This window comes from Acipenser ruthenus, chromosome 10 (assembly GCF_902713425.1).
Source record: "Acipenser ruthenus chromosome 10, fAciRut3.2 maternal haplotype, whole genome shotgun sequence".
Classification (NCBI taxonomy): domain Eukaryota; kingdom Metazoa; phylum Chordata; class Actinopteri; order Acipenseriformes; family Acipenseridae; genus Acipenser; species Acipenser ruthenus.
Window position 1 is genome coordinate 12,786,293 of NC_081198.1, and position 11,029 is coordinate 12,797,321.

General features: G+C 35.2%; 1 protein-coding gene across 3 annotated transcripts; it reads left to right on the top strand.

The window, feature by feature from the left end:
- Positions 1–2,611: 2,611 nt before the first annotated feature.
- Positions 2,612–10,913, top strand: LOC117402229 (zinc finger and BTB domain-containing protein 41-like). Of its 3 annotated transcripts, none has more exons than XM_034003169.3 (11): positions 2,612–2,694; positions 4,273–5,481; positions 5,646–5,850; positions 6,021–6,090; positions 6,338–6,485; positions 6,995–7,124; positions 7,327–7,422; positions 7,628–7,734; positions 8,117–8,222; positions 9,407–9,495; positions 9,602–10,913. In XM_034003169.3, exons 2-11 carry the CDS (start codon positions 4,311–4,313, stop codon positions 10,222–10,224), a joined length of 2,745 nt encoding a protein of 914 aa, XP_033859060.3. In that variant the 5' UTR covers positions 2,612–2,694; positions 4,273–4,310; the 3' UTR covers positions 10,225–10,913. The 3 variants fall into 3 exon arrangements, with proteins under 3 accessions (XP_033859060.3, XP_058887782.1, XP_033859070.3); XM_059031799.1 differs by lacking the exon at positions 2,612–2,694 and adding an exon at positions 2,741–2,804; XM_034003179.3 differs by lacking the exon at positions 2,612–2,694 and adding an exon at positions 2,863–2,990.
- The last annotated feature ends 116 nt before the right edge of the window (positions 10,914–11,029 follow it).

Consider the following 11,029-nt stretch of genomic DNA (forward strand, 5'->3'; position numbering starts at 1 on the left):
TAGCTTGGGATTTGTTTGCTAAAGTGGAAGAACCAGCCATGCATCTGTTGCATATAAACTTGACTTCTCACTAACAGAGCACGGCTTAATATTTCAATCAATGCTATTTATTTATTTTTTTAGATTCCCTGGCCTTTTTTGCATTTCTTTAAGAGTGACCTATAATCACATGTTAATGGCTGTCTGTTTGGGAAGATTGGGGCTTCTGCTTATCAGCTTCTCCTCTGTCGAGTTCAAAAATGGTTTTGCATTTCTGTATGGCTACAAGTGATTGGAATTGAAATGACTGAACAGGGCACCAGTTATCCTGTATCAATAATACACAACTGTACTATCATCTCTATTTAAATTAAATGGATATTTTAACTCATTTATCAGTAGTTCAGAGAGACACACACTCGCACATTGGTATTGATAATCAATAAATCCAGCTTGTCTCTCACTATGAATAGATTTTCTTCTCATGTTTTTAAATATGTAAAGTATATATTGACTCACAACCTGTTATGCATAATAAATACAATGTATGTAACTGGATATAGTGGGTTTTTGGTTATGGTGGGGAAAATAGACCCAAAATGCTACACTTCTTGTTTTGACTATCAAAAAATATATATTGATAGCTAGTGAAAATAAGGGAAAATCTAATGTGGAGCACAGCTATAAGCAATCCTATTTCAGCATGGTGGTAAAGGCATAAGGCTGCAATTCCTAATACAAAATTTGCAGAAAAATAACATTTACGTATACTCAGGATATATGTATACACAGGAACATTCCTTATATCTGAATTAAACACATTTTAATTAAATATTGCAGAATGTAAATGTTATCAACAGTCCTTTGTGTTCTCATGCACTACGTTTCTGTTCTACGTGTAATAACAGCTACAAAACAAAGCCTCTTTGTAATCCAGCAGCATTCAATGTAATCTCAACACCTGCTGCTTCCACAGCTCTAAATCACACACAGAGTGGCTGAGTCACTACACAAAGAACTGTCATGTACAGTCACTATCCAACTCGGAAACAATACCAGTACAAATACTATTTAAATGATCATGAACAAAAGACCACATTTATGAAAAGGGAACTTGGTTCATTAGGCTATTCTTAAACTAATTTCAGGCAAACCTTGTGTCTGGCAATTTGGAATTCCAAGACGAACTAGGCTTTATATAGCACAACAATACTATGTTCTTCACCCAGTTTTTATGCAAATAATTAGAACCTAAAATTGCTTTAACTAAGTTATTTTTTGTTTTGTTGGGGTTCTAAATGATCAAGAATATTAGGGTTTCTTCAGCTTTAACACTGGTCTCAGATTTCTGTATCTGTTTTTGTAATATTTTTTTAGTTGTCATTGTTTTGTAGACAAGCTGATCATTTTAGTCTGAATCTTCAACAATATCATTAGCTATGAAAAAATAGCAATAGATATTATTGTTGATCAAAAGCAACACAAATACACTACATGGTAACCATAGAAACTGGCACTCCGTCGGGTCAAGTTATAACATGCTGTTACTTTCTTTCTGTGTGATCTGAATCGGAAATAACACAAGACAATCAAGACAATCAGTAACCTGATCTTATCTTGAATACATTGTTATTTTACTATATTTTCCTAAATCATATTGGTTCTGAATAGCCACACTTACAGCCAATATTTTATACTGTAGTAACTTAACAGCTGCATATCAGTTAGTATAACAATGTAATACCATTCTGTAACCATCCACATTGTAACACTATTATTATTTTTGTGTATTGACAGAACACTTTAACACATTTGTTATGGATCAGTGATTTTCCGATTATTTTCCTTTTTGATGTGTTTCTAGATTACGGCAATTAATTCCTATTCTAAAGAAATATACATACATTTACTCCAAGCCTCACCACTATAAGGTGAATGTTATCGAATCTATATATCCTATCAGTTTGTATTTGTAAAATATAACGTTGTCATGTTGGGTGACAATACAGTACAGTAAGTGAAAGAAAGAAAGCAAAACAGAAAACAACAACAACAACAACAACAACAACAACAACAACAACAAAAACTGTAGCCCAGCCGACAGTGTTTAAAGTCAGAGCTGTAGGAGTGCCATCTTGTGGTAGGAAGAGAAAATACAATTTACAACATTATAAGATCAGGGGTGCTAAATACATAAAATAAAAAAAAGGAAAATAATTAAATTAAATAAAATTTCGGCTGGCTTCGGCTGCGTTATGCCTGGTGACGTCACCTGCAGAGTAGGGACATTTTTATTGTCTATATTTTTCACCCGTAGATACAATTAACCATTATTATTTACTGCATTTTTGCAGATTTTGTGACATCTCTAACGTACTAAACCTAATCTCGATCACACCGATTTGTTTTCTAGACAGAACTGACCATAGCTGCAAAAATCTACGTGACTTAAATGCCACTGTAACATATCCGTTGCAAAGAATTGTGGGTATGTAGTTTTTTTTATGTATTCATAAACTACAGACACCAACATCCCTTGCAAAAATGTAAATCTTGACATGTTATGTGATGGAAAATAAAGGCAGTCACTTGCGTCAAACAAAACGTGCCTGGGACATGCCATAAAAGCTGGTTATTTAAATAATTGTAATGTAATGATGTCAGCCAATAGGGTTGCAGGTTGTTAGGATGTAGGAATGTCTGAGAAATAGGAAGGTGGGGTCATTTTCTCTTATATAAAAAAAAATACGTATTTACATTTATCTACTGGGTATTTAAAATTGGATGTTGTATTTTTTTTTACATAGAAAAGTTTAGTTGTTACGGTAGGAAAAACTTTTTTCATGTTGAAAAAAACAAAACAAACAAAAAAAAAAAAACACGTTTGTTTGTTGTAGTGAATGGTGTCGTTTGTCAGTGATCTCCCTTTACGGGGGGCCGTGGGGTTAGAGGGTCCACAAGGAGGGTTGGTGAATTCGAGACTTTTACTGTCTGCACCTGTACCACATATGGTTGGTTTATTTACAGCGGGTTTTAAATGCGTAGCGGACAATCGATACCTGTCAATCTTATGACGGCTGCAGTAATAAACAAACAAAAAACTGCAATGGAACGGAGTACCGTTACAGTTAGTCAGCAAACGACAATTTACATGTTTTTTCGGAGTCTTAAGTAACACTAATTAGTAGCGGAATTTATCCTCTGTAGCTTGAAGAGATTTGTTTACGTTGTTGTTTAACAATTTTGTTGAAATCAATACTGCCTTGTGCTTGTGTAGGCCCTGAATTAATGCTGTTCAAATGTGTTAAATTTGATTACCCCACCAAATGTGTTATATTTATGTTAGTGTATTATTATTATTATTATTATTATTATTATTATTATTATTATTATTATTATTATTATTATTTAAATGTATAATTAGGGTGGTAATGGAAGCCTTTTGTTACATTGTTTGCCCTGTAGTGTAGGCACGTGAAAAAAGTTACATTGAAAGTTGATTTCTGTCCTTCAGGGAATACATATTTGATGTCTAGTTCTTTTTGGTAGAAGCCATTATACCCTGCAATGCAATGTCGTGGCAAAACGATTATATCTTTCTACATGCTATGAACAGCATGGTGCAGTCTGACATCACTATTCTGAAGTGCTGGAAGCTTAGCTTTGTCATGCTAAAGACAAATTGTTTGGTTAAATTAACCTTTAAAATATGTGTTTTGTACCATGGGTCAAAACAGGCGCAGTTTTAGGTGGTTAACTTACTTAGAGGTGAGGGACTAGAGAGTAACAAATAAACTGACTATGGAAACCCAATAAAGCATCAACATCAGACAGAAATACAGATAGTACCCCTCATTTTACCATGTTAACATGAGATTGTTGTAAAAGCCAACAGAAAGGTCAATAATGTGATATGTTTACGCGTAAGCTGGGAGAGTTGTATAGATCAATTAAGCATTGTCCATAAATCAACCACTGTAACATACCACTTTTTTTTGTCATGTCCTTTTAATCTTTCTCCAATCATAACCTACTGTTCTGTATTCTATTGTGATTTAGAAGCTTATAACACAAGAAAGATGTATAAGTCAAGCAGACAATCATTTTGGTGTCTTGTGTTTGTGTTTGTTTTGCTAACAGATATGACCAGAGTTGTTTAAAATAACAATATATATATAAAAAATGTTTGCACTTGAGGGGGATTTTACAGGATAACTCACATTCTGTATTCAGCAAAAAGTAGAATTACATACATTTGTTGAAATGTGATTTTTTTCAACATTTGTTTTGCAGGTTATTAAGCAGGCATGATGAAAATGCTTTTATTCTGAATGATTTGTAAGGAAAAGCAAGCCATCCATCTATCTCAGATTTTTGCCAGACTTAATTGTACAATGAAAAGAAGGAATACTAAACAGAAGGGGAATGTCCTTGTCAATATTGACAAAGGTACACCTTCAGACTTACAGGCATTAGACAATATTAACTCAGTGGACACCAAAGTACATCAGGAATATCCATGTCCCCTCCAAGAACTGTCATCGGAGAAAAGAAGGCATTTATGTTTTAAACAGTACGACAGGAACTTACTTACATTCTTGAATGATGATAGACAGAAGTCATCATCCTTCTGCGATCTAGTTATTGTTGCAGATGGAAAACAATACAGTGCACATAAGGTGGTGGCTGCTTTTGGCAGTACTTATTTTCAAGCTTGTTTGAACAAAAACCCAAACTTAAAACATGTTACCTTGGACCATGTTACAGACTCTGTGTTTCAGCACCTACTGGATTTCTTATATACCTCAGAATTCCTGATCTATGAAAGTGAGATCCCTTCTCTCGTGGAAGCAGCCAAGTTTTTAGATATGACTGATGCAGTGAACTTGTTAACCAGCGAGGAATATTCATCAGGCTCTGTCAATACAGAAGAGGTCACAGAAGAAATATCATACAATGAACTGGCACAAACACCTGAGCTCAGTGATAAGCTGTCTGGAAGCAACCAATGTACGTTTTGTAGCCGAAGCTTCTGCTACAGAAAATCCTTACAAAACCATCTGGCAAAATCTCACAGCGCACAGTCACTAGAAAAATCAGAAGATGTTTCCAGAAATTTGGACGAGACAGAGCATACCACAAGAAGGTCTGCACGCTCTCGCAAGTGCCCTGTGAAATTTGGCAACAAAAGTGATAATGAAAGTACAGGCCTGTCTGACGACAGCAGTTCAGACAAAATGCTTAGTAATGAGGAGAGACCGGACAATACTGAAATGGAAAACTGTCAGAGTGAACATGAAGAGCAGGAAGAGGACCAAAACGAAGCAACTTCGGATGAAACCGAAGCTGAACAGGAGAGTGACAATGATGAGGACAATCAGAACACAGATACTGAAGGAACCAATCAGAGCTTCCCTGAAGGACTAGCTCCTGTCATAAACCAGAGTGCAAACAAGAAAACACTTAAATGTCCTAAGTGTGATAAAACATTTGATCGGGCAGGTAAGAACAAAGCTGTAAATACCCAAATCCTGTTACTTGGAAAACCATATATTTTATGGAGGTATATTTTGAACTTTGTCATTTGTAATCTTTAAACTCACTGAATCTGTGTTTCTTGTGTACTTTCCTTGATTGCATCTCATCAATACATTTCTATTTTCTAGGAAAGTATGAAAGTCACACACGTGTTCACACAGGAGAGAAACCTTTTCAATGTGATATTTGCCATCAGCGCTACACCACTAAATCAAACCTCACGGTTCACAGGAAAAAACACAACGAGACTGCATTCAAAAAGAAAGAACACAGATGCCCATATTGCAATAAGCTACATGCCAGCAAAAAAACTCAAACAAAGCATGTGAAGAGGTAGGTAGCAGACTGTTTGCACAATAGTCTTTTACTGAATTCCAAGAAAAATAAAACTATTTCCAGTGAAAACATCTCTTTAATACAGTGGCTATTAGTAAATGGTCACATGTTGCACATCACTATAAAACAATATTAGGGTTCATATTTTTTCATGTATTGTTTTCTAGGTTCCATCCTGATAATGTACAAGAATTTCTTTCAATTAAGAAGAAAAAGAGTGAAGGTTGGAAGTGTGATGTAAGTCTTCATTTTTACATTTGTTTATTTCTAATACCTAAATTAAGTGTTTAAATCTACATTAAATAATAACTGTTATTAATATATGAGGCATTCAAATACTTTTAAGTATACATTACTCACACATTTCTATAATATACAGTGACCCCTATAACTTTGCATATAAAGCCAAACAACATTTTTAACAAGGTGTAGAAAGAGTAGTATTTCAGCTATTTATCAAAACATAACTTTTTTTTTTGTGTAGATCTGTAACAAATCCTTTACCCGTCGACCGCACCTGGAAGAGCACATGATTCTTCACACACAAGACAGACCCTTTAAATGTGCATACTGTGAAGAACACTTTAAATCCAGATTCGCAAGACTGAAGCATCAAGAGAAGTTTCATCTAGGTACAGAAAAATAGTAATCTGCTTCATACCCTTTATACAATATAAAAAGGCATGAGAAGAGGATGCATGTCATTTAAAATGTGGATGTATGTAGTAATCCTTTGGAATGAGAGTGCTGAGGTATTGGATTGGCAAGGTTATCTTTGCTTGGTTTCCTTCTGGAAAGAATACCAAGGCAAGCTTGCACTGGCACTTTGCTCTGCAATGGAAGTGGTTTTTGTATCATTTTAGTGTTTTTTCTTGCATTTTAAGCAGTTGAATATGGAAGCAACCAAATTGCTGTTAAGGTGGTACCCAACAATTGTACTTGGCACACAACATTTTTGGCCTAAGAGCCACTGGCTCCTTGGGCAAAAAGTTTGTCTGGAGCCCTACAGTGTTCAACAAATGCAGTTGCTTAATAAGTAATTAATGGTTAAAGCAATAATATTAAAAGTAGACATTTAAAATGTTCTACTTTACTAATAATACGGTCTAAAACCTAAAATGTTGTTATAACTGTGATTTAGGTCCCTTCCCATGTGACATTTGTGGTCGACAGTTTAATGACACAGGAAATAGAAAGCGGCACATTGAGTGTACTCATGGAGGAAAGAGGAAATGGACCTGTTTTATCTGTGGGAAATCTGTAAGAGAAAGGTAAAAGGCAAATTGTCATTCTATTATTTTTTCAAAATAAAAGCTTGTTATATGGTAACTGGTTGGATATTCATTACATATTAGGATAAAAAAAGTTTTACATGTAAAGTTGTTTTTTTTTTAGATATTTTTGAGCAATAATGATTTTAATTTAATTTAATTTTGTAATTAAGTCATATCTTAATATTTTGTTTTAATACAGGACAACATTAAGGGAACATTTGAGGATACACAGTGGAGAAAAACCTCATCTCTGCAGTATATGTGGGCAGAGTTTTCGGCATGGTAGCTCATACAGGTAACACAAAAATAGTAAATGGTTAACTTTCGCTGAGCTACAAGGAAAGTATGGATTGTAGCAGGAGATGTAAAACAGATGCCCTCGTGCACAAGAACATTGTTCGACATCATTGGTTCTTGTACAGTAGAAAACCAAAAAAACTTCAAATGTGAAAGAGGAAAGTGAGAATTATTAAATCAAATGAATGTGATTCTTTACACAGGCTTCATCTCAGAGTCCATCATGATGACAAGCGATATGAATGTGATGAATGCGGGAAGACATTTATTCGTCATGATCACCTGACAAAACACAGAAAAATACACTCAGGTATAGCAGATGGAATGGATCACTTACGTTGTTGTCTTTTCACTACTTTAATGAATTGTATCCAGTGTATACCATTTGTTTAAATATTTTTGATCTCTAGTATTTATTGTTTTTAAAGCTAGTGTCCCATAATCAGGTCATACTTTACCCTAAAATGTAATCCCATTGTGTCTGTTTACTATTAGTCCAGTTGTTTTTGTTTCCCTTTGGTAGCTACAGGGTCACAAGGTTCTTCCCCCTACACACGGTTTCACACTGTTACCAACACATAATAATATGGGCTTATCAACCTCATTGCAATAATAATAATGTACAGGAATCTATACTTTAATAATTTAAATAACTTTGGCACTGTAATAATCTTGTGATTTTTCCCCCCCAGGAGAAAAGGCTCATCAGTGTGAAGAATGTGGAAGGTGTTTTGGTCGTAGAGATCACTTGACAGTTCATTACAGAAGTGTCCATCTAGGGGAAAAGGTTTGGCAGAAGTGAGTGTGCTTCTGATAGACTACACAGAATTAACTTGTATGTGCAAAGTCTTTTCTTTAAAATTCTCATTTTCTATATCTGCAAGTCACCTCTTTTCAGTTGACATCAATGCTAACATGAACTAACTTGGAGTAAAAAACTGGAAGTAGCCCTGTGACTCAATTCATTCAAACTGCTGTACCTGTGGTGACACACCCTTTGGACACCACCCTGCTGAGTTTCTGTTACTGTTCAACTGCTCCTTGGAAGAGTTACACCACCCACTCAATATATTGCGAGTGTCGGGGTCCAAAATAAAATGCGCTATATATCGAGGGCCGCGATATAGCGAGAGACCCATAGAAAAACAAATAGGCTAACAAATACTGTACAACTACTCCCTCATTTTATCGGGGGCGTCAGGGTCCAGTATAAATTCTCTACGCAACCTGCTTTTTCTCATTTTTTGTATAAAAAGCAGCACACCGTTTTAATTCATACTGCGGAGGGTAATTGCTTCTCATCAACCTCAGTCTCTAATTTCATGAGTCTTCCTCTCCTTTCTCAAATGCACAAACCCGCTGCATTGAAAGAATCCATTCCCAACATAGGAGGTTTGTTGCTAGGGAGTTAACATCACTGCCTTGTGACTTTTGCTAGTGTATTGCTGCCACAAGTGAACAACTGGTTGGCTAAAATAAAAACCACTTCTGCAAGTAGATATTTAATTTGCTTTGTGTTATTGTGCAATATGTGCGTATATGATAACAGTACGATATTAATGCTTTGTTTTTAATTGTTTTGTATATTGTTGTTTGTGATGTGCAGTACGAAATAAAACAAACAGTAATTCTAAGTGCCTATGTATATTGCAGCTAAGGCATATGCAGTTAGACAGTAAAAATGGGGAGCCAACTCCAGGACTGCAATATATCCAAATCCACAGTATAGCGAGGGGTGGGTGTATTTAATTAATGTTAAAATTGGGAATACAATATTTTGGGATATTCAAAATGAGTATTTTAAGTTGAAATGTGCGGACACATTTTGATTGAATATATTATATGTTCTAGAAATAAAGAAAACTATTGCTTCACATTAGCTTTTTTATTGCAAAACTGTTTTATTTTTGTCCATTGTGAAAAATATAGACCAAAACACCAGGTGATATAAGCTTTATTAACGAATGTTTACTTTTTTTTAGGTACAAAGCAGCCTTGCACCAATGTGAAGTATGTAAGAAAGAATTTAAAGGGAAATCAAGCTTGGAAATGCATTTTAGGACACATTCAGGTATAATTTCCAACATCACATCAAAATTCCACAATCTAAAAATGTCTAAAAGTGGTATTTTCTGGTGATCTTAAAAATAATAAGAATAAACGGTTGTGTTTTACAGGAGAGAAACCTTACAAGTGCCAGATCTGTAACCAAACTTTCAGAATCAAGAAGACATTAACCAAACACATGGTGATTCACTCAGATGCCCGTCCATTTAACTGCCCACATTGCAATGCAACCTTTAAAAGGAAAGACAAATTGAAATATCACATTGATCACGTACACGGAACTAAGGCTGCAGAACAGTCAGCATCAGAGCCCTCAGAGGAGAAAATAGTTTCTTTGCCAATGCCATATGATGATAAAGCTTATCGTACAGAAGCAAAGCAGTACATGGAGCAGCTCAAGGTATACCACCCAGAACCAAAGACCATTCTGCAAAGTGTTACCTCGGAGGTCTGTGTTCCTGTGACACTGGAACCTGTCCAGATGCCTGAGGTTTCTGCTCAAGCCGATCTTGTAAGACACACCACTCCTCTTCCACAGCCACAGGCACAGCAGACAGAATACCAGCCAGCCACAGACCTTGTCTTTTTGGAGAAGTATACACTTACTCCCCAGCCCACAAACATTGTTCACCCAGTTAGGCCTGACCAGATGTTAGGTCCTCGGGAGCAGTCTTATTTGGGAACTCTGCTTGGACTTGATACAGCCATGCCGGTTCAAAACATATCCAACTGAACTTAGTCTTGATGTACAGTATGTGTTATACAGTACACTTGAGGTTTAGATCTTAAATATGAATTTAATTATGATGAAAATGTTTGAGATTTAAGTGAATTTTATATATCTGATGTGGTGGAGAAACCACATCAAATCATATGTTTTATTAATTCTCCAGGTGTTTATGGGGCATTGCAATTCACAGCTGTAGAGTATTTGAGGTCTAGATTTCAGTATCATCATCATCATAATAATCATAATAATAATAATAATAATAATAATAATAATAAAAAGCTTTAGCAAACTTATTTTTAGGGGGGGGGGGGTTGTTAAGATTGAAATTAAGTTGAAGTAATTTGCATTCCAGTTTTTAATGATGTGATCTGTAATTTGATTTGTAAATGTTTTCTAAAAAAGTGAAATGTAGATATTAAAATAACATTTTAATTATATATGGATACGCTAGTGTCTGAATGTAAAGTGTTGTCCCAGTGTTTTGAAAAAAGAAAAGAAAATGTTGGTACCACACAGAAGAACTAGAGATTTGACCACAATTGCACTTAAGCAAATTCATGTTTGGCAGATGTTTCTCTAATCATGGTCAGCATATTGATGCAAAAACGGCACAACTGGTTGTAAAAATGACTTTTTCCACTCATGGACCTTTAATTTACTGTGTTTTGGTTGCATTAAATTGTTTTTATGTACATGTACAGTACTTTTGTCAACATTGTGCTACTAAGCCACATACACACACAAACACACAAAAGAACAATGCATATATCTAAACATCATCTGTAACACGGTTGTAATAAACTTAGTT